Below are 23,234 nucleotides of genomic sequence, written 5' to 3'. Positions count from 1 at the left end.
CTGAGCAAAGGTGCTCCTGGTTCAGAGAAAACTTCCTCACACTCAGATCCATAATGGTGACTGTGAACAGTACTCCCTGTTTTTACATTTACATTTTGCTGTTTGCTGCAGTGATGTCTCCACAGCACCATGTCCATCCCACCTCATAGAGGATATTGCTGTTTCCTTTTACAGGTGTCCCTTTTGCCTGGCCCTAAGCAGATAACACCCATCCTTCACTGCAGGGAACACCTATAGAACTGGGCCAGTGCTGTGCACCTGGTGCAGGCCAGTGAGCTCCTCCCATTCTGCTCCTACACATCAGAAACTGCCTACTGTACCTATAGATGAGGGTTGAATTTATATTTGTTCCTTAAAGAAAGAAGTTCTCCACAACAGCCAATTCTAAATTGCAGAAAAGCATCACTGTTTACAAACTATGCAAAAATTAGAGGATAAGTAAGATACTACAGTAACCGAACACATACATTTCAAAATTAAAACTAGGAATTTTGAGGGACAGTGAGTAATGGAACTAATAATGGTTTTTATTCCAGGACAGCCTGGCACCCCAGGATTTCCAGGTGCCAAAGGTTTTAGAGGCCCAGAGGGTGATGTAGGAGCACCAGGTTGTCCAGGCTTCCCTGGCTCACCATGTGTCCCAGGCTTACCAGGACCACCTGGACTCAGAGGTGTCATGGGCCTGCCAGGACCTCAAGGTACACAACAGCCAGCAGGTTGCCTCACAGCTCTAAGCTTTTCACATACTTTCTGCCAGATTTCATCACATGATTTTTGTGGCTGGCATGACAAATGTTTCCATGGGGGCTGCTCATTACTGGGGGTGTACATTATGTTTTGCACATTTCTTTAAACTCAAGGAATGTAGACTGTGCATGTCAGGTGCATCCCAACTTCCCTTCCCATGCTGCTCCTTAACTGGCCAAATCACAGTGGGTACACTATAAGTAATAAACAAAGAGTTGTCTCTTACCTGTTGTCTTGAGTAACTTAACTGACCTGTCATTACTGTGATGCTTTTATCTTCTTTATTGTTCAGTGGAGGTATTATTTAGGAAGAGCTAGGAGATACATCTATCAAAAGTATTTACAAATTAGTAGGGATTTTTCACAGTGCTCTTATAATATCTGTCACTAAAGAAATAGAAGAAAACAAACATTCCAATTGAGAAAGCTAGGCAAGGCTAGGACTCCAACATGGTAAAGAAAAGGTTTCATCTTATTTTGCCATGTTTGATGGTCTTCAAATTTATACCAAATCTATCACTTTCTATTTTATATACAATTGCTTAACTTTTGCCTGCATTTACATACATAGATTAAAGCTCTCTTTCTCAGGCTTACCAGGATTTAAAGGTCAGAGGGGAGACAGGGGCCTGGCTGGGCCACCTGGAATCAAAGGTCTCAAAGGCTCTCTGGGCTCACGAGGTCTCCCAGGTCCTCCAGGCTCACGAGGTCCCCCAGGACTTCCAGGCAATAAAGGACCCGCTGGCTTCCCAGGAGAAACAGGTATGTTAAATACCATGCAGACCATCTCACTTTTAAGTTCTCTTGTAGAGGGAGCCCTTTTTACTGCTGTTAAGGTCAGGAAGTACTTTCCAGCCACCTCCCTTTCCAGCTTCAAGAATAAGTCTGCAGCAGGGCAGAATCAATAACCATAGAACCATCCCTTGTTCTTTCTCTTATGATAAAAGCAAAGGGATGAATATGGTTTGATGTATGCTGGTGCTTTAGTTGTTTTACAACACTAAAATATTTCTATATATTATTTCCTAACTATTTATAATAGGTTGCAATATGCTATAGTAAGAGGTTTAACAGAATCCCTTGGGTGGCAGTCCTGAGGGGCTGCTTGTCTTCAAGAAGGAAATTTTTAAGGCATGGGAACAGGCCATCCCATGCACTAAAAGATGAGCCAGCAGGGAAGAGAAGCAGCTGGGCTGAACAGAGTTTTAGCTGAACTCAAGAAAAAAGGGAGAGTGTATGAAGTTTGGAAGAAGAGACAGGCAGCTCAGGACAAGGGTGTCTTAGGGTTATGGGGGGAGAAAATCAAAAGGCCCAAAGTGCAGCCAGAACTCAATCTGGCTAGTGCTGTAAAAGACAGTAAAAATGCTTTTATAAATACATTAGCAGCAAAAAGGAAGGGTAATGCAAATCTCCATCCTTTATTGGATGGGAGGGGGGAAAACATAGTGACAAAGGATGAGGAAAAGGCTGAGGTACTTAATGCCTTCTTCACCTTTGCTTTAATGGCAAGCCCAACTGTTCTCTGGGCACCAGCCTCCTGAGCTGGAGGGCAGGGACAGGGAATAGAATGCAGCCCCCATAATCCAGTAGCCACATGCAAGGTCTGGTGGTGTTTTAGGGATAACTGCTTTAGGAGTAAGGGTAGCCTAAATCTCCAGGGGCTGACTGCAGGTACAGGGAGGCAGTTTGCTTCAGTGGAATCTGGGTTTCAAGAGAAGTTTGACCTTGGCATGAAGACATGCTCCAACTGTTAGCTCTCTAGTTCTGCTGATTTCCTAAGAAGTACTTATGAACATCCTGCTTTTGCTTTATACTATTCTTTAGAATATGATAGCAACAGTACAAGCAGACTTAACATGTAAATAAAGCATTTCATATTACCAGGAAGCAAAGGCATTCAAGGACCCCAGGGATTCCCAGGACTCCCAGGAATACAAGGCCCAATGGGAATCTTTGGTGTAAAAGGTGAAGAAGGAGAAATGGGTCTACCTGGGCCTAGTGGAGAATGTGGAGATATGGGAATAAAAGGTTGGTAAAAATCCACTTCACTCTGTAGTTATATTGCTGCTATGTTTAGTTTTGTTACTACTATGTTAAAAATCTGTTTAATTTTTATAGGAAAAAGAATAATCATGTGCAATCACAGGCCGTTCAAAATTGCTGTCTTTCCTAATTTCACAATCTTTCCTAATTCTTCTGATTTAACATCATCTGGGTTATGACTAAATTAACAAAAAAGCAAGGAAAGGATTGCAAATTCTGTCAGCAGTGAGCCTGCTGGAAAAACTGAGAACCACATCAGTATTTGAAGGCTTTCTCTATTAGGAAAGTCACCATTCAAAGTGATTTTCAGGACATGTCACTTGTGAGGATATATTTACATTCCACATTTACTTCCAAGGTGAAAGGGGGCCTCCAGGAGACAGTGGCTGTGTTAACCTCCGTCTGGAGAAAGGACAAAAGGGAGACCCAGGGTTTCCTGGTGACCATGGATTGAGAGGTGAAAGAGGTAAGTTCAGAAAAGAAAGCCCTGCATACACACACATTCCTCTGACATATATCACTGGTGGTTTTCACAGTGTGGACTCAGGGCTGCAGTAACATCCAGCCACCATACCACCTTTACAGATTCCTAAACTGGCTGCACAGTTTATTTAGATTATCACTAAGGCAGTGCACCAAGAGTGAAAGCGTTGCCATATTGAAAATCAGTGTCAAACACTGGCTTGACTTGATTGGTCATTATCTTGTTCTGCAATCAATTTCAGGTGAAAAAGGCAATACTGGTTTCAGAGGCACACGAGGATTTCCAGGGAAGAATGGTGTTCCAGGACTGCCAGGTGACCAAGGTGACACTGGAGTGATGGGGTTTCCAGGATCACGGGGTTTGCCTGGACCAAAGGGCCTTCAAGGAATTACTGGTTTTCAAGGAGAACCAGGTGACCAGGTAAACAGAGTGGTAGTGAAGTGTCCTGGACTTTGCAGTTATCTCCTGCCCTTAAGAAATATGATGAAGGGTGCTTGTATTGTACTCACCCATTAGATGTTCCTCCTAAGAAGAGACAGCCAGTGTAGTAGGAACTGTAAATTCCCTAATGAAACCCCTCTGTGCCTTGGTTAAATTTTAGGAGGAGCTGTGGTGGGAGGTGGGAGTTAAGAAAGGACCTGTCTTAGTTGCCTGTTCTGATGCAGTGCTTTGCTATGTGGTTGAAGTCCAGGCTCACTACACTAAATAGGAGGGCAAAAAACAGATGCACAATCAAGTCTTTAACATTTTTCTTTAGAACAGATTGACAAACCACTTACCACAGAGATCATAACATAGCCGCAGCACAATTAGGCAGTTAATACGTAGCTATTTCTTCATGTCCTGCTGTGTGAAGTGACCAAGGCAGCAGACAAGACAAAGCAAGCCTTCTTTGCCCCAAGCAGAACCCAGGCAAGCAGTGTTGCTCAAGAACAAATACACAAAACCACACAAACATTCCATACAAGGTATAATTCTTCACTTCTTGCATGCTGGGGAGGTAGACAATGAAATTACATGAAGGATAAAACACAGTTATTTTCTTGGTAAAGGGACATATTTTTTCTTGGTTTGTTTAATTAAAATTCTTTGATGATTAAAGATCATTATTCAAAAGGAAAAAATAGGGAAATCTACATCTTTATTGTGACATCAGCATATTTCTGGTTAATGTTTATAGCAAATTTTGGGTAACATACAACAATATTGGATATGTATTTTACGGTACCTTTTAAAGCAAATTATTCAAGCCATCTGTGGGGAAATTAAGCTGTTTGAGCCAAGAATGAGAATAAGCTATAAAAGCACAAATTCAAAATTAATAGTAAGTCTAACCTACAGTTTTTTGTTGGTGGCCAGTGTTAGATATGTAACAAAGACAAGATGTTTTTTGTTGAGCTTAAGATACAATTTTGCTATGAGAACCAAATGCTCCTGCAGGTCATTCCTGCTACACGTATCCTATGTCAAACATTTCTATTTTGTTTTTTTTTAAAAAATTAGGGTGATGTTGGCTTACCAGGAAACCCTGGATATCCAGGACTGATTGGCCCCAAAGGATGTAAAGGTAATGAGTTTATATAGATACAATCTGAAAAGAGCAATATTGTTAGGATGTATGAGGGATAGATGGTGAAGACTCTCTAGAAAATTATTTTCACTTCTGTCCTGTTTTACCATAAAACATGAATGCAATTAGAAACAAGTCTCACTTACCTGAAGGCAAAAGTTGCATTTCAGTATATTCTTTAACAGCTTGTTCCTTTAAAAGTAGGTATTACTAATTTAGAAGATAAATTCCTGTCAAATTTTATAGAACTTAAAAATTCCATCAAAATCATGTACAAATCCATTCTTATGGATATGGAAATTTTGTCAAATCAAATAAGAGAAAATGCAATCAAAGTGAACTGTCATAATTTGCATGTGCCAAAGCAATTTTCATTTTGTGCTCTCTTAGTCCCTTCTATAGCTGTTTATATCTATTAATGACTTTTCTGATCCTAAAAAAGTGTCCAGCTTTGCTTTTGTGGATGGAAAGGATGCTTGTATAAAATGGAAGTCATTGTACCTCAACAGGCAAGAGAGGTGACCCAACTCCTCTGCTTGGTACACGCGGTCAGAAAGGGCCTCCAGGAGATCCAGGATTGCCAGGTACCTCTGTGTGACTGGACATAAAATTGGACTTAAAAATATATTTTCTCTAAAGTTTTATTAGCAGAGGGAGCTCTGCTCCCTGTGCCATTAATTTGAGCGTTTTTTTTTTTCTTTTAGGACTTCGTGGATTTCCAGGGGAGAAGGGTTTACCAGGTATCCAAGGACAGCCTGGGAGGCCAGGATCCAAGGGTGACCCTGGATATCCAGGGCTACCTGGATTACCAGGTAATGCCCAAGTTTGAAAAATAGTGCCATGGATAGCTCAAAAGAGGGATGAAACAGGAGAAGACAGTTGAGGCATCTCTGTGAGGAGGCAGGAGAAATCAGAGATCATATGAAGGGAGGCATTGAAAGTTATTTCTGTACCTATAGCAGCAATTGTCTGCTCAGTCTCAGAGGGCAAGACCCATTAATTCTTCCTGCATCCCCAGACACTTTCAGTGTGCTGCATAGCATGGGGAAAACAATCAACAGTTTAATCAAATTGCATATTCACAGGGGTTTCTTTTACTCTCAGGAGCTCTAGGTCCTCAAGGATTGCCAGGAGAACGTGGAGAAAACGGGAAACCTGGAATTTTGGGACCTCCAGGATTGCAAGGGTTACCTGGATCCCAAGGCAGAAAAGGTAAACAGAATATACAGTGCCATTCTAGTGGTAATGTGACAGTACCAGACAAATATTCTTTCAGTAGTGAAAATGGAAAAGGCCTAACAGTGACTGTCATTTGGACTCTGTGGTCTCTTAAACTGCTAGAAGACTTAAGCCAGTTCCCATTACCTTTGAGAAGTAACATAAATGCTACTTTGGAAAATTGGGCTACAATCTAAAATGAGTAAGGAGGAAAACAGAAACAGAGTCTGGTGTAACCAATAGCAGAAATTCGGGAAAGAAAAAGGAGTTTGCAATAATTCAGTTGTTTCACTTCAGTTATGCTGTGTTCTACATTTTCACCATGGAGTGCCACTGTTACTCTATAAACCCAGCAGGCTGCTATGACAGCTTTGTTTTTCAAATTTGTTTTAACAAACTGTTATAACTTGAGTTGTGTTTTATTGTTGGTTTTCTTGCTTCTTGTCTGATTTTGGAGTATTTAGCAGAGAAGTGTTTCCTCCAAATCCTAATTTACACTTCTTGCAATTACTGTTATGTTTAGATTGAATGTCAATTCATCTATACAATTGGGTTTTTTGTTGGAGAACATTATTAACTTTTACTATGCTTAGAATTGAAATTTTAAGTTATTAATAAAGAAAGTTAACAAGTCAGTATCCTGTGTCTGTCATAACCTGTTCCCAGACAGGAAGAAGATTAGTGACCCATGTACAGAAACCACAGTAAAGTAACACTTGGAGCTAAAAAAATTGGTTAGAGAGGACAATAGATCCACTTTTTCAAATTCAGCTTAAGGACAAATTGAGAAGGTTTCTTACAAATTACTGAAAATCCAAATGAAAAATGGAAACAATTTATGATTGCTTGCAGTAAATAAGCAGTGCTGATTTAAACTGTCATGACAGATTCCCTGCTGGTACATAATGTGCAAGAGAACATTTCAGTGTTGCAAACAATATTTGCTGTAACAAAAGCAGAGATCTACAGCAGCAGGGATGTCTGAAAGGGGTCAAAGAAGAACAAAGCATTCTTCTGCTAAAAACTTCATAATTGATGGGCAATTTCCTTCTTGCCACAAGACACTTCTTTACTGTACTGTGCAGAAGTTATCCCAAGTCCTGCACAGGAACATAACGTTAAGACACATCCTGCAGAGGGAAAAGTTCAGTCCAAAATGGCAGTTCATTAGAGACTGAGCTGCCTGCTGTTAAGGATTTTATGTATCCCCAGCATAGCTGAAAAGAAGGTTAATACCTTTGAAACTATACCCAGTAATAAAAACTGACTGGTCTTTGTACTCCAGTTCAACTGGATATATAGATCTTGGTGCTGTTTTCAACAAGTGCTGGTGCAAGCATTAGAAATGAAATGGATAATTCATTGCTAAGTACCTGGCCTCGTTAGTCTCATTGGTTCTCAGTTACATTAAAGGTCTTGTGCCTGAGCTTTCAGATTTTAAAGAAGTTCTAGATTTAAAAAAAAAAAAAAAGTTAAAAATCATCCATCAAAGCATAATCCCATTTTCTTTATTACAGTAGTTTTACTAGTTAAAGGCTTAGCCTGGCAAGCCTTATTTGTGTGAGTAATCCTTGATGGAGCAAGTAATATTCAGACCATCACCAGGAAGACTTGTGTGAGTAGAAGCTGAATTGGGCAGTACAACACAGAAACAGTGGTTCATGCTCAGGTCAGCCAATTCAGCTGTACCTAGAAATATGGGACCATAGCAATCCAAAAATCTAGAATTACAAGTGCTGATATTATAATGGATTGTTGGCAAATGTGTCAGAAATTCCCTGGAAAGCAAGTAAAACCAAGCCATCAATCTTGCCTGAATAAGCCAAAGATCAAAAAAGTTTTCAATGGTGACCTGGGGGCCAAAATTAGTTAGGAGTTCTTAATAATTTTAAAATACCACTGTTAAATTCCTCAAGAGCAACTCTTACAGAAATTTTAGAATGGGAACATGTCCAAACCACAAGAAGGTTACAGAAAGCAGGAATGAAAGTTAGAATGTCATGAAAAGTTAAAGAATAGTTAATTAAGGTCATAGAAGATATTACAGGTTGGATTACTAAGTGTCCCATATTATAAAGTGGATTACACAGAGAGTGTATTATCAATATTTTGCAGGTTTTCAAACAATTTTCTGGATTTAAAATTTTTCCAGACTGATGTTGGCTACACACTGGAATTTTTTTTTTCAATTCATCCTTTGTTAAATTTTAACTACAATAATTCAACAGTTTCTGAGAACAAAGCTATATGATTATAATTTTTGGTGTGCCTGCTAGAGAACTCTAGGGCTTTTTTTATTTTTTCATTGTCAGATGACCCATCTTTGAACTATGGACACTTAAATTTGGCAGGTGAAGGCGTTGATGAAGGGTTTTGTGTTGCTGTTCCTACAGCAGTTTGTCCTTGCCAAATTTGACCAGTTTATAACTTTAAAAAATATATCCGTTCATATATGTCCAACTAGTGCAATAAATTCTCCCAAGATGCCTGCTCTGGGTCCATGGCAGGTTGGTGAGCTGCAGGACATGCTGGGATTGAGCACAGGCACTCAACAGAGAACCTGTATTTTCTGTGCCAGGAAGGAGCCAGAGGAAAGGAGACAGACACACAGAAAATTCAGCCTTGTGGGGAAAAGCCACTGGAATGGGAATCCTGCAGGGCAGGGAGAGGAATTGATGGGGAAGGAAAGGAGGCAGAGATGGGCAGGAGAAGTGGAACAGGGACAGGAACAAGCACTGACAGTATCATTCAGCTCCTTGGTGATCAGTGTCCCTGTCTGGAGCAAGAGGCATCCCAAGTCTGTTCCTGTCTCTGAAACCTCTTTGAAACTTGTCACAAATGACCCATCAGTTTTGCCAGACTTGTTGCTATCACAGGTGACAGACTACTGTCTGCATTGAGGAAGTGTTTGTTCTCACATTTGATAGTTTATACAACCTAGGAACTAAAAAGCACTGATGACATGGAGATATTTTTACCCTTGAATGCCAACAACAAACAAGCCTTAGATTAGCTCAGCTTTTAAAAAATGGATTAAAAAGTGCCATCTATGGTTTTATTTATTGTGTTTTAGCAATTTTCAAAAAAGCACAAATTATAAAGCAGAAGTTATGTCTGACTATCACAAGCACTCAGCCAGTGCTAGTGAACATCACTAGTGACAGAGCTGCTCTATATACTACCATGTGTCACCAGAGGTTTCATTATAGATCTGTTGTCTTCAAAAGTTTTGTGCTGTTCAGTTCAAAGAGCTTTTGTAATAGAGTGATGCAAAAAAAGCAGTTTTCTGTGTGAAATCTTCAGGACCAGAAAAAAGAAGCCAGGTGGAAATTTAGTTTCTTTTTGGTGCAGCTGGGTTAAACTGCACTTCTATTTTGAACAGAAGCTATAAAGCTTTAAGCTATCCTAGGTAGTGTCTGCATCCCCATCAGTGGCCATGAAGTGGTAGCACAGTGAACTTTGGAGTAGCAACCACAGGTAGCAGTAGCAGCCCAGCCACAGTCACAAGGTTCTCTGTAGATTAGCCCATAATCTGCTAGCTGCAGGATGGAAGTACCTAAAGGATTAAAAGTTGTGCTTTCTGATTGCTTTGATGTGAAACTAGATTATGACTGCTATTTCTAAACCTTTCACTCTTGCCTTTCCAAAAAGACTGCACTGCAATGTGACCTCATCTGCAGTTGCCAGTAATCAAATTCAGCAAATACCCCATCTTGATCCAGTATGTGTTGTCAGATTTAACAAAGGCTTGATTTTTAATTGTGACTGTAGAAGATTGTTGTGGTACCCAGTCATACCTGTGTAACACCTCTCAGGTCTTCCTGGACTGCCTGGACTGGATGGCTTGGATGGACTAAAAGGTCAAAAGGGTTCTGCAGGAGCTCCAGGTAAAGATGAGAAAAAACTGGAACAGAAAATCTTCTCCTACAAGATTGAATGTGCAAGGAATGGTGCATGTTATTTTGATGCTTGTCTTGCCCAGAAGATATCATTAAGGCTCAGTCTAAATTTTCAAACAGAATCTAAAGTATGCTTAATGGCACACCTGCAGTTATTTGTGGGGAAAACTTTCAAACTTCCATTACTCACATAGTTTTGTTGGAACGTTACAAGGCTGTTTATAAAATTTAAAAGTTCAGTGCAGATGATTCAAAGGAGAGCCAAGTCTCTCTTTTTTTTTTTTTTTAATATATAAAAGATAAAACTAGCAAATTAAAAGGAGACTTGTGAAATCCCAGCTCCATTTAAAGTCCATGGGAGTTGTGCCTCAAGAGGAATGTGGATTTCACTCGTGCTGATGTATTTGCAACTTTAAAAAGGTGCTTTTGAAGCACTATTTAAAAACAATGCTTATAATCTATCTAAAGATTACAGATATATATATATATAGAAAATTAAATCCAATCAGTTTACATTTCAAGTTATAGACAATAATAAAATCACCCCTGAAGAAGAGCATTCAAGCAAAAAGATTACTTTCTTTGAAAGTGATGAATTAGGGCCAGATTCAACAAAACTCTATCCAGCTTCCAAGAGAGAACCAGAAAAACAGCACTAGGCAACCCTTGCAAGGAGGAACATCTGCAACTGGTATTTCTGTTCTGCACATCTGTATTTGTACTCGCTGTAAGCTTTATGTACATAATTGGTTTCTTACAAAGGTCAGAGTGAGACAGGGCCCCCAGGATACTCAGGAGAAATTGGACCAAAAGGAGACAGAGGTGAACCTGGATGGCCTGGTATTTCTATTCCAGGCCCCCCTGGAGAAAGGGGGTTCCCAGGATTTCCAGGTAAGAAAAAGTTTTCTCCAAAGTGCTGCTCTGCAGAGTTGAAATTAAGCTCATACTTAATTTCTTTTTCTAAAGGTTCTTACTCTGATCAATATGAACATTACTCAGAGGATTCTTTCCCTAAAAACACTTCTGTTGTAACATGCTGCTGTTTCCTGAGTGGAGATACAGAGACTTCAGAACTTCTGGTTTATGTTATAGGAAAGAATGAAAATAGAAAATTATGGACTTGAATAGACTTGGGGAACTGCTAGGTAGGGTTGCCAATTGGGAAGAAATTCCTGAAGAAAAAGAGTGCAGAAGATCTGGCAGTCCCAGAACTATAGTAAATCTATCAACTGTTCTGATGTAAGTGCAAGATAGAACTGCTTCACAAGATTGCAATGGTTATTTTAGAGCTTGGTAGCTCCTTGATATAGGAACTGCACAGAAATGGGAAAAAGCAAGTGTCTGAGGAAAGGCCACTGAGAAAGTGAAGAGACTGGAGCATCTCTATGGGGAGAGGTTGAGAGAGGGGGAATTGCTTTGGCTCCCGAAGAGAAGGTTCAAGGGGAGTTTATTAATGTGTGTAAGTACCTGATAGGAAGGACCTGGAGACAGTTCATACTGATATCCAGTGACAGTACAAGAGGGAATGGGCACAAATTGACATACAGAACATTCTACTTAAGTACAAGGAAAAGTTCTGTTTTCCCTGTGAAGGGAATTGAACATGGGAACAGGTTTCTGGAGAAGTGTCTGTCATTGGAGATACTCAAACCCCAGCTGGACAGAGCCTGAGGCAACCTGCTCCAGTGGATCCTGCTTTGAGGGCAGGGTTAGTCTAGGAAGTCTCCAGAGGCCCACTCAAGCCTCAGCAATTCTGTGATTAGAAGTGACATCAGCTTTATGCTGCCAGACCTTGCCACAGTCATATAACACATGGACTAAAAATAGCAGGAGGTGAAATCTGGTGAGGTGAATTATTCTAAGATGAAGACACAATCATTTTTCTTACTTCGGTTACTAGTTTGTGAACTGGGGGAGTCAACAGAATGGTGCTGCTGAGGAAAAAGGAGAAGGTTGAATTCTGAGATGTATTAACACTGTTTGATATAGGATGGGCGAGGTCTCTGATGGCTGTGACCAGCTTTGACAAGTAAGAGAAAACTCAGCAAAAAGTAAATGGAAAGAGGGAGTCAAAAGCAAGACTGAAGAAACTAGATTTGTTTTTTTGTAGAAAAGAGAAGGCAACAGAATACAACCCACATGTTAACCAGCTGCAACTGTTCAAAAGTTTTGTAGAGAGGATGGTAACCTGCAACTCTGCCTGTCACAAGTACGGGCATAAATATTTTATTATGTAAAAATCCAGATTAAAGATTAGAAAAAAAAATGCATCTAAGGCTAGTAAATTCATCTTGTTCACTGAGATTTTTAGAATCAGCATAACTCCCTTTTGCTAGGAACAATCTGTGAGTACTTATCCTGCCCCAGGCAGAATCATTTCATAGTCCCCACTCACCTTACATGGTTACCATTGCTGCCCTTGTTGGAATTCAGGAAAACGTGGGTATTTGTGGCAATGTGCCAACATGTGATGATGTATTCTTCAGGTTGCCTAGATTTTACAGGAAGAATTAAAAATTTAAAAAGATAAGGGATATTTTCACTTTGACAAGATGGCCTCATTAGCCTGGGGACTGGTATGTTTGGTATACATTACCTCCATGACTTCTCATGTCAGCATTCTTTTACTTACTAACTTCTGTCTGTAATCTAAAAAAAAAGAACCCTCAGATTTACTTTTTTTAAATGTGATCCCTTAGGTAGAAGAGGACCTGTTGGACCCACTGGACCTATGGGAAGGTCTCCTGATAGTGCTTCCCCTGGTCCTCCAGGGGATCAAGGATTACCTGGTTTAGATGGAATCAGAGGTATTAAAACTAAAAGTACCAACTTTTATAATATAAAAAAACCCTGAGACTATTAGGAATAACAGGGTTACTGTCTGTGAAGCAATGTATAGAAGTGCATAGGGAATAAAGAAACCCAAGTAACCTAAGTAGATAAGCAGAGCAAGGACAAAATGCATATCTCCAGATTAACCAAGACACTAATACATCTATAAGATATAAATACAGGGAAACAGTGTTTCAATGAATGTACCAGTAACTTGCTGCCTATTCTGCTTGCACAGAAGTTAAATAATTTTGGGAACTCTTCCTAACATTGTCTTCCTTGGACAAAGGCTAACACTGCTATTTCCAGAAACATGCAAGGGCTGTCCTACATCCTAGAGAAAAAACCCCCACATGCTAGAGTAAAATTAAAAAAAAAACCCACCAGCAGAACATGGCTATTTTTAGATGTTTGTACTTTATGCATACATTAAGAATAAAGTTCTTTTCCATAGGTGATCCTGGGAATCCTGGTCCTCCTGGAGAGACTATCTTTGTGCGAGGAGATCCAGGTGACACCGGCATGCGAGGGGCACCAGGTAATCCTGGGCCACGAGGACAACAGGGAGCCAGAGGCCCTCCAGGGAGCCAAGGAAGAGAAGGCCCAAAGGGTATGGTCAGACAGGTTTTTAACTCCTGTGTGCACTTATGCCCTGTGATTGAGCCTTGTGCCCAATAAAACATTTGAGTTTGCCAGATAAGCAAACTGTGACCTCTCTTCGAGGGTCTTGAGAAACTATGGAAAATGCAGATGTGTTTGAACTAACAGAGTCTCACATCTGCCCATATCAATAGCTTGGGGCTTTCAAGAGATTCTTTAGTTTGAAAACAGAAATCTACATACTCTGCTTCTTCCACACACTGTAGAGAAATCCCATCTACACCAATCATTTCCAATCTCTACAAAAAACAAAGTAGTAAATTTTAAGTCAGATCCAGACCAGGGAAGGAAGAAAAAAATGCGTATTTCTTTCTGTGGCACAACAGAGTTGAGGATTCCCAAGCATTTTTTGTTACTCAAGCATCCAGACTGCATTTTACTTTTGTTTGGTTTTATTTCCAGGTCCTATGGGGGTCCATGGCCCACAGGGTCCACCTGGTGCTTTAGGACAACCAGGAGACCAAGGTTTTCCAGGAAGACCTGGTCCCAGAGGTCCTACAGGTACTTATGAAGCTGTTGCTCATTGTCATTCAACTGTAATTATGGTCCTTCTATTCATATATAATCATACTAATGTTAATTTGCATGCAAATAATTTAAACAATCTCAGAAAAAAGACCCCTGCAGTTGCCGACTTAAATGATTTCTCATTTGATTAAAATTTCTCAACTATTTGTTTCTAATGTCACCTCATGTAAGTAATTTCAGTTCTCATTCCATTCTTTACTCTAATTTACATGCCTGAAACTTGCTTCCACCTGCACCTCAATGGCCACAATCTGCTTTCCATTTTTCAAATCCTTCAGGTTTCATAGGTAAGTTCATGACTTCTGATTATTGTTCTTTTCATGGGAGCTCCCTTATATATAGAAACATTCAGCTCTTACTAGAAGGTATCCTTGGCATAGTTTCTTAGAAAGTACTGCTAGCAGGATATAGTTCTAATACATATTTCACATAAACTGCACCAATGTCATGAGAATGCTCTGCTGAGAACTCTCATACTAGGATGTCAATTAGACTTCTGAAACATTTGTTTCTAGTTCTTACTTGGTTTTTTTTTTGGTTTTCACACAAGATGCTTTCTAACCAAAATCATAGCAAAAGGCTGAATCCCAACACTGGATTATTACAAACACTGAACTCTCCATCTGACTAAATGCTGATCCAAAATGCAAACAAGCAAAAGCTGCCAGTAACTTTCAATATATAAAATGTGACTATTTTTTTTTTAATTATGTATTATAATTATTTCAAATGGCTGTTATGGGCCAGCTTTTCTGGCCTGCCTATTGATGGTTTTGCAGAAACAAAATAGGCAAAATACTGCAAAATTTTCCATGTGCTAAGGTGCTTACACTGAAGCTGCATAGACTTTACACTTTAAATCAGTTTGGGGCACATTAACACTGAAGCTGAATATGAAATATGTGAAATATAAGCATTGAATTGTTTAAGTTGGAAAAGACCTTCAAGACACCAAATCTCACCATTAACCCAGCACTGCCAAGGCCACCCCTCTAGCATGTCCCCAGGTGCCCCATCTGCATGTCTTCTCAACACCTGCAGGGATGGTGACACCACCACTTCCCTGGGCAGCCTGTTCCAGGCCTTGACAACCCTTCCCATGAAGACATACTTCCTAATATCTAATATAAGTCTCCCTTATGAAACTTAAGGCCATTTCCTCTTGTTACTTGGTAGAAGAGACACTCCACAAGCTCTTTTCAAGTAACTGTAATAGAGCAATAAGGCCTCTCCTGACCCTCCTCCAGACTAAATACCCTCAGTTCCCTCAGCTGCTCCTCACCAGACTTGTGCTCCAGACTGTTCTCAGCTGCACTGTCTCTCTCTGGACACACTCCAGCACTTCAATGTCCTTCTGGAGAAGCCCAAGGTGGAGCCTCACCAGTGCTGAGCACAGGGGAAGGGTCACTGCCCTGGTCCTGCTGGCCACAGGCAAGGATGCCATTGGCCTTGCCCACAAGATCACAGAACAGCTAACATATACTTGCTAACACTGGCTTGCCATGCTGTTAATACTAAAATTAAAGACAGCAGGACTCAATAATTCAAGGTTTTAAAATACTTAAAACACACTCCTGAACATCCATATCAGCAACGTTTATGTTTAGGTTTTGCATGGGAGCTGTTAGCCAGTCTTGCAATTCACTTTGCCATTACACATTCCAGGTGACCCTGGTGAACCAGGAAAAGTAGATGATTCATGCCCTACAATCCCAGGGCCTCCTGGGGAAGCAGGGCAAAGAGGAGAGGATGGCTCTGCGGGATTACCAGGGCCAATAGGCCACCCTGGACCCCAAGGTAAGCTCATGTTTCAGAAGCTTGGATGTTCTTCTCAGCCATTTAGACAACAAGTTGAAAAGGGTCAGTGTCAGAGTTACTTCTCTGTGTTTTACCCTCTCTCTTCTCCTTAAACACTTATTAACAGTCTCCAGAAAGACATAGTGGACTGATTAATGCTGAGGATGATGGATAAATGTAGCTGAACCAGGCTGTTTGAACCTGCCTGCACTACATTCCCATTTCCTAGGCCAGGCAAGGCAAAGCATAAGGCACTGTTGAGAAAAAAAGTTCAAGTGGTATTTTTCCTTTTTCCTCACTAAATTATAAAGCAATGCCTCAAACCATCCCTGTGGTTTAGACCTATTTGGAGGATGTTTAAAATATGCATGCTTTAAAATCTAGCAATAATGAATCCCAAAGCTCTGCTAACCAAAGTCCTGAAAGGACACAAGAGGTCTTTATCTGCTAGAACATGAAAAAGTTACCACCAAAGAAAACTGACCAAAGAGATCTTAAAAGGAAGTAATGAAAGACTGAAATGTTCTTCTGACAGATGAAAGGAAAACAAGGGTGATGCTGGTACTGTTAATCCCAAAAGAGAGGCCACCTTCATAGAAACACAGCACTGGCTGTATTGCAGAGTGTCTTCAGTTTAGATGGTGGAATCCCTTGTGTGGTTTTAGGTATTTCCTACTTGGGAAACTGAAGTTTGTTGTGTTTGCAGCTCTGGACATCTAGTGTGCCCAGAGAAAAAGATCCATGATTGTCTCCGAGGAGATTCCCTGCAGCAGTCATTCCCATCATGAAAGGAAACAATGCAGTTTTCAGTAAACTCTTTAGTATCTTAGTTCATTTGCCAGCTAAAAGGGGTTTCTGGGGTTACACAGCTGTGTTTCCATTGTATACATCATTAAGGGCTTCTGTAAAACCAGGTGATACAGTGATACACATATTTGCACTGGTTTTATGAAAGAAATAAAGAAGTAGTAATGCTTTTTCCTTCATTAAGATAGGAGAATCCAATTTTTTCCTGGCTTGGAAGGCGAACTGGAAGTTTTACTGGCAAAAGCAATGGATTTTATTAAAACCCCTAAATGTGCTTAAGCTTTGGCAGAATAACTCTGCAACCAGCATAGAAAAGCTGTTAATTTTTTTGAGTGGTTCAGACTTTCTTAGTAAAAAGTAACAAGGGGAAGTTTGAATATTGTGAGGCAACCCTGAATTACTCAGTCTGCAGGTTAAATAGCAAAGTCTGCAAGGAATGACACACCATTACTGATAAACAACTGTGGTGGGTGCCAGAGAAACACCCTCCTCTGAAACCTGGTTTTTATCAAAAGGGGAAAACCACTTCTAAGTGCAACAGTACTTGATAAGTGTTACTTTGTTCAATTCAGATTATATTTTAAGTAGCCAATGAATAGGCCCATAATTATCTGCACTCTACATGAGATCTATATTTTACTGTCACAGCCATATCTTCCCTGCTAGTGTAAAAAATGCATGGACGTGTGAGAAATACAAAAAGGTGAGGCCATCAGGAGCCCAAAAATGTCCAGTTCTGCAGTCCCTCCCTGTTCTCTAAGTACTCCAATACATCCATTACTTCAAAGGGAGTTCACTGTCTGTTCTGAGACTTTGCTGAGTGGGGTTCTCAAAGCTGACAGCTTGGCTTGCCTCGGGAGGAGTTACAGCTCATTCCATGGTACACAGCCTGATGGCAGCTCTGCACAAGGCTTGCATGGTAATGTTTGTTGAAGAGTGCTTTAACTTCAACTGTAAAATCATACAAGATCTCTGGAGAGGATGGAAAACCTTATCAGGAGCTGCTGTTCCTAAGTCGTGCCGCTGAGCTACTGCTATAGTCACAAGGTGAATCAGTGGTGAGGAGAATTCCCAGCAGAAGCAGTTCTGCACCTCCCTGTCCCAGTGTCCATTTTGCTGTCTTGGCACTTTGTGTTTGTACACTGCAGAACCTTAAATGCAGCCCTATGAAGGAAAAAGCACGTGCTTTGTATTTATCTAGGCATAAAAGGTGAAGAAGGATCATGTGGCCTGCCAGGTCAAGATGGGTTACCTGGGGCACCTGGACCACCAGGTGACCAAGGAAGCCGAGGAGAGCAAGGATATGCTGGGCCACAAGGTAAAAATGGAGCATGACTGTGGGGGGGAGAGGTGTGAGATGATGCACAGATCAGTTTTCTTTCTGCTCCCCCAATTCCCACATGGATACATCCACCTCTAGCCTGAGATTCCGTGACACCTCTTTCCCCCTCTCAGTTCAAGCACTGACAGTGACATTTGTGAATAATTTCATAACAAGACCTGTTGGAAGAAAATGTATCTCAGCATTCAGTGTCAAGCAGAAAGACAATTAAGCAGCCATGCTCAGACAGCATATATCAATAGGCATGCATCTCTGAGCCAGGGCTAATGGGGCAACTGTCTGGCAGTAATTGAAGTTGTATTTTAACTGTGACTGCTCTCTAAAAAATTAAGGGTTTAATACTTACGTGAGCAGGGCATCGACTGTTACTGCAAGGATTCAAATTCAGTCCAGACATTCTGTTCATCCTAGTGAGCAAGTCTGGGAAATCATTGCCCACTTCAGTTCATTTCTTAATCCATACAGCACAAGACAGAGGCACAATAGAAAAGCCAAGTGCCAAGCATTCAGTAGCAATCTAGTTCATTTCTCTCCCAGAAGGATAACAAGTCTACTTGTGTCTCTATTGCCCATGACTGCCCTGAAATTGTATTATATTCAATTGGGAACTTCTTACTGAACATTGAACACACAGCTGGTGTGAACTTTTACTGTGTGTTATACGAGTAAATTTCTTTTGCCTTTCTCCAAGGCCCACCTGGCCAGACTGGTGTCCCAGGACAACCAGGCCCCCAGATTAGATCTGCAAGTGGATTCTTGCTCGTCCTGCACAGTCAGTCAGATAGAGAACCACTGTGCCCACAGGGGATGCCAAAGTTATGGACTGGCTATAGTCTGCTGTACCTGGAAGGACAAGAGAAAGCCCATAATCAAGATCTGGGTATGTATTGTATAGAATTGCTCCCAGCTCAGGGATAATATGGTGTTATCTATGCAAGGAAAGACACGCCACATGCAGCAAGCTATACAACTGTCAGTTTCTTATTTTCTACAGACTCAAAACTAATTTACACAGATGATAATGAACTTGGTTTTGCTGCCCTATTGTCACCTATGTAAAATGGCTTTCTACTGCACTGCAATTGAATGGAAAAGTATTTCTGAGTTATTTTGACTTGAAGTTGGAGAGATGAGTGCTTTATTTCACTTATCCCAGCTCATTTTAGGCTTTGAAGTCACTGGAGAGATTTTCCTAGGTCAGAAATCTCATTTGGCCACTCTGAAATAACTCCCTGGAGGATCTGCTCCTTTTTTACTATACATACAGCTTGTTAAGTTGGGTAAGTACAGTTGGGCAGTATAAGTAAGTTTTACAAGTAAATTATGCATCATGTGTAGAGCAGAATCCTGTGCTTTTCAGAGTCAGAAGCTAATACTTTTTAGAAAAGCCAAAGCCAAATTTCTTCCAGAGACATCTCCTTTAGGTGCCTTGGGTCATCTCTTCCCTGTCTTTCACAATTCTGACTAAAATTAGATGTCTAAATAAGCTGCCTGACTTGCAGCCTGAGGAACTGATTGGTGGCAATTTGCACAGAAAAAGTCTCCTAAATTCTTGTTGACTTGTTATACAAGAGTCAGAGAAGTCTCTGAGGAAAAAAGATCAAGGACCTAATAAGCTGAACAAAAAAGAAGTGTTTAAAAGAGCAATAAAAAAGCTATTTTTAGACTAGCAGTGATGTTTTAGAATGTTTTCACTATTGTGTGTTTGGCATTCCCCAGGAGAGTCAGTTGCTAACAGAATGCCTCATAACAGCAGTGAAAATAAGATTCAAAGAAAACAGAGTCTTTGTCTCCTGTGTGATTTTGCAGGCATTTTTCCTACTCAGGCTGTTCCAGATCCTTCATTAGTACTGGAATGGAATATTATCAGTGATAAACAAAACTGGCTTTTGTACAGAAGTGCCACATGTCTTTAATGAAGGTATTTGGGTTTGGGGGCATTACAGAAATAACACTTCACACAGCAAGTTCAAGGCACAGCTTTGTGCAGTGATTACTGCCAACTAAATAGGCCATCGTGAAACTGTTCTAAATTCAGTTCTGGAAGAAGTTCACCACAGAAGTATGCACTGGTCACTTCTTGGTTCCCACTGATGTCTGCCTGACAAGAATTTTGCAGGATTGGCTCTGCAAAATCCCTCAATCCTTTTATTTCACTTTGAGAGTCTATGAAACCTTTCTGGAAGGCAGTAGGACAGCTGCTGAGATTTCAGCTTAATGCACTGCTAGCAACGGCTTGTCATCCTTCACAAAAATGTTTCTATTTATCAGCATTGTCATTTGGTTTCTCACTGCTCCTAATGAGTTTGTAAATAGCTGATCTCCTTTTATACCAGCCACCACCTCTTGCCTAATTTATTTTTCAGTGTTGGCACAGCTAAGAAATTTGTTGTCATAACTGTTTCTCATGGTGACAAACTACATCATGTTTAAATATCAGATTGACACAATTAAATATTACTGGTCAAAGGAAGATACTTACTTGTAATAGGTCTCTGTTTTTACCGTTGACATTTTGGTAAAGGGCTTGGGAGGTTTAACATCTGTGGATTACCTAAGTCCTGCTAAAATACATAGTTTTGTAGCAACACTGACCAGAATACAATTTTCAGCTTACCTAGGAAGTGGAATAATTGGCATCACTGCTGTTATTTTCAGGTCTGGCAGGATCCTGCCTGCCTGTGTTTAGCACCATGCCCTTTGCCTACTGCAACATCAACCAGGTGTGTTACTATGCCAGCCGCAATGACAAGTCCTACTGGCTGTCGAGCGCGGCGCCGCTGCCCGTGGCGCCGCTGTCCGAGGAGGAGATCCGGCCCTACATCAGCAGGTGTGCCGTGTGCGAGGCCCCGGCACAGGCAGTGGCACTGCACAGCCAGGACCAGACCATTCCTCCCTGCCCACTCAACTGGAGGAGTCTTTGGATAGGATACTCTTTTCTGATGGTAAGAAACGGGTGTGTGGTTATATAGATATGTTGCTTTCATCCAGCTTTTGTATTCTGAAGGTTCAAGGATTTTTAGCTCTGAAAAGTAAATTATTCAATGTCTAGTGAACATTAAAGAGGAAAATTCACAAGAAACAAGACAAAGGTTACTTCCAAATTGCAGAACCTGGCTGTAGCTACATATACTGTACTCAGAGACTTAAGATACACATTTCCTAAAAGTACAAAGGTTTTGCCTCCTTGTCTATAATAAACAATGAGATTTTCATGTGCAAAGACAATTTTCAGAATTAGAGCTCCAGTCTTTTTAATGCCATCCTCAAGTTACATTTGCAGCAGTTTGGATAACAGCATCATTCTGAATCAACCCTCCCTTCAGTTTGATAAATACCTGAAAGTTAAGTGAGCCGGCTCTAGACTTTGAAATTAATTTATTACAGAACAAATCAAGATTTTCTCCAGCAAAAGAAGCTTACTCCAATTTAAGATTACAAAAAACAGCACAGGTAAAATCAAGTAGGGAAAAAGACAGATTAACATCATTTACCTATTTTTCATGCACAGTTACCAAGCTGTCTCTTTGTTCTTTGCAGCACACTGGATCTGGTGACCAGGGAGGTGGACAGTCCCTTATGTCACCCGGAAGCTGCCTGGAAGACTTCAGATCAGCACCATTCATTGAGTGCCAGGGCCAGCGGGGAACGTGTCAGTTCTTTGCTAATGAATACAGTTTCTGGCTGACCACCGTGATGCCTGAGCTGCAGTTTGCATCAGCCCCCCTGTCAGGGACTCTTAAAGAAGGACAAGAGCAGAGGAAAAAAATCAGTAGATGCCAGGTATGCCTGAAGCATGGCTAAGGAGCAAACCAAAAGCAGGCAGCCACAGAGAGAGGCTTGTGGGAGGATGAGCAACGTGCTGAAGGTTTAAACAGCAGCTCGTGTTTGAATCTGTGTGTAAATGTGCAGCACTGTTGTCTTTGTTGGAATGGAAAACTCAGACAAAGATGAGGGATCTGTTGAGCCTCATCCACCCATGTACACACATCCACAGGCAGTAAAATCTTGTGTAAAATAATTAAGACAAAACTCTGTCCCATTGGAGTCCACTGCTGTAAAGTACAGGGAACAAGGTAAGCTTGGAGGATTGAGTCAAGCTAGGAAGACCAAGGACACCATATATGTTGTGCAAGAGAATGGATTTCCTGTTAGAAATGGCATTTACAGCAGGAAGAATATCGGCATTTACATGGCATATTATAAATGTTTATCCATACCGATAGAAATGTGCAAACATGCAAATGTCAAAGCCCTGTAGCTGAATTTCCCAAATTAAAGAAACTTTGCACTTGCTGTTTCCGAGGGAAGGTAAAAATGTAATCGTTAAAAAATAATCTAATAATAAAAACAATGAAGATCAAAGTCTTTTACCACTGCAGTAGTGAACCAGACTCTGAAAGAACTGTTAATTGGGCTTTCATAAGCAACAAAAAGCTGCAAATCCATTTAACAGCAGATTATGTAGGGAAATAAAATTAGCTGAGATAACAAATCCTTAAAAACCTGTATTTATATTTACAATTCATTTCTAAGAGCAGTTACATTAAATTATTAAACTCTAATCCAAGTTGCCGAAGAAACAAAGCAATTTCTAATATTAATTGAAAAGAAACAGTGACATGGTGATAAAATGGGTGAACTTATCTGAGTGATGAATATAAGAAGTGTTAGGACAATAAATTGTGTTAATTTTTGCTTCTTTATTTGTAAATACACCACAAAAAAAAAGAACCATCACCATTAAGATCCTTATGGAATGACAGCTCTGAAGATCTTTTTTATTTTTTAAAGATTGATTGTAAAAATGTTCATATCCTAAAGCACTAGTCATGTTCTGAAAAAATGAAAACACATTTGTACCTCCTTCATTCATCTGTAAAACCAGAACTCTTCCACGGTTCTCTATCATGGGGAAACATCTGAAAACACAGATTGCAAATGGAGTTACATTAATCCATCATGTGCAGAAGGGCCACAAATGTTCCTTTTACCACTTAAATAAGCTACATTTTACTAGAATGGAATCAAATGCCTTTTCCAGCACTTTTCATTTCGTGTTCACTGAGGTGCCCCCAGAAAAAGGACTTTCAAGGGAACTGCGATCCTCATCCAAGGGTCCTAATTCAAAGCAAACTCCCTCTAGAGCCATCACGAGTACAACAGGCTGATCAGCCAATTTAAAAGCTGGATACACAAACTCAAAGAGCAGGAAAGACAGACATTCCAGGCTCAGCCAGAGGAAAATGAAACAGTCAGAGGATAAGTCCAGTGGAGTGTAAATACATCTGACTGTGCAATTTCCTC

General features: G+C 40.5%; 1 protein-coding gene across 1 annotated transcript in view; it reads left to right on the top strand.

The window, feature by feature from the left end:
• COL4A4 (collagen type IV alpha 4 chain) overlaps positions 1–22,624 on the top strand; it is a 63,214-nt gene extending 40,590 nt beyond the window's left edge. The window contains exons 29-47 of the mRNA XM_088170728.1: positions 537–698; positions 1,339–1,509; positions 2,632–2,775; positions 3,149–3,256; positions 3,516–3,694; positions 4,778–4,841; positions 5,354–5,428; positions 5,549–5,656; positions 5,949–6,056; positions 9,878–9,949; positions 10,724–10,852; positions 12,661–12,768; positions 13,248–13,403; positions 13,856–13,954; positions 15,647–15,778; positions 17,787–17,903; positions 18,619–18,807; positions 20,586–20,872; positions 21,468–22,624. Of these exons, the coding sequence (XP_088026854.1) occupies positions 537–698; positions 1,339–1,509; positions 2,632–2,775; positions 3,149–3,256; positions 3,516–3,694; positions 4,778–4,841; positions 5,354–5,428; positions 5,549–5,656; positions 5,949–6,056; positions 9,878–9,949; positions 10,724–10,852; positions 12,661–12,768; positions 13,248–13,403; positions 13,856–13,954; positions 15,647–15,778; positions 17,787–17,903; positions 18,619–18,807; positions 20,586–20,872; positions 21,468–21,731 (2,672 nt within the window). The 3' untranslated portion in view covers positions 21,732–22,624. The remainder of the gene's footprint in view (positions 1–536; positions 699–1,338; positions 1,510–2,631; positions 2,776–3,148; positions 3,257–3,515; positions 3,695–4,777; positions 4,842–5,353; positions 5,429–5,548; positions 5,657–5,948; positions 6,057–9,877; positions 9,950–10,723; positions 10,853–12,660; positions 12,769–13,247; positions 13,404–13,855; positions 13,955–15,646; positions 15,779–17,786; positions 17,904–18,618; positions 18,808–20,585; positions 20,873–21,467) is intronic.
• Positions 22,625–23,234: the final 610 nt, after the last annotated feature.

Source organism: Sturnus vulgaris, chromosome 10 (genome assembly GCF_052056855.1).
Source record: "Sturnus vulgaris isolate bStuVul1 chromosome 10, bStuVul1.hap1, whole genome shotgun sequence".
In the NCBI taxonomy this organism is placed as follows: Eukaryota; Metazoa; Chordata; class Aves; order Passeriformes; family Sturnidae; genus Sturnus; species Sturnus vulgaris.
This window is presented reverse-complemented; position numbering and strand designations above follow the sequence as displayed.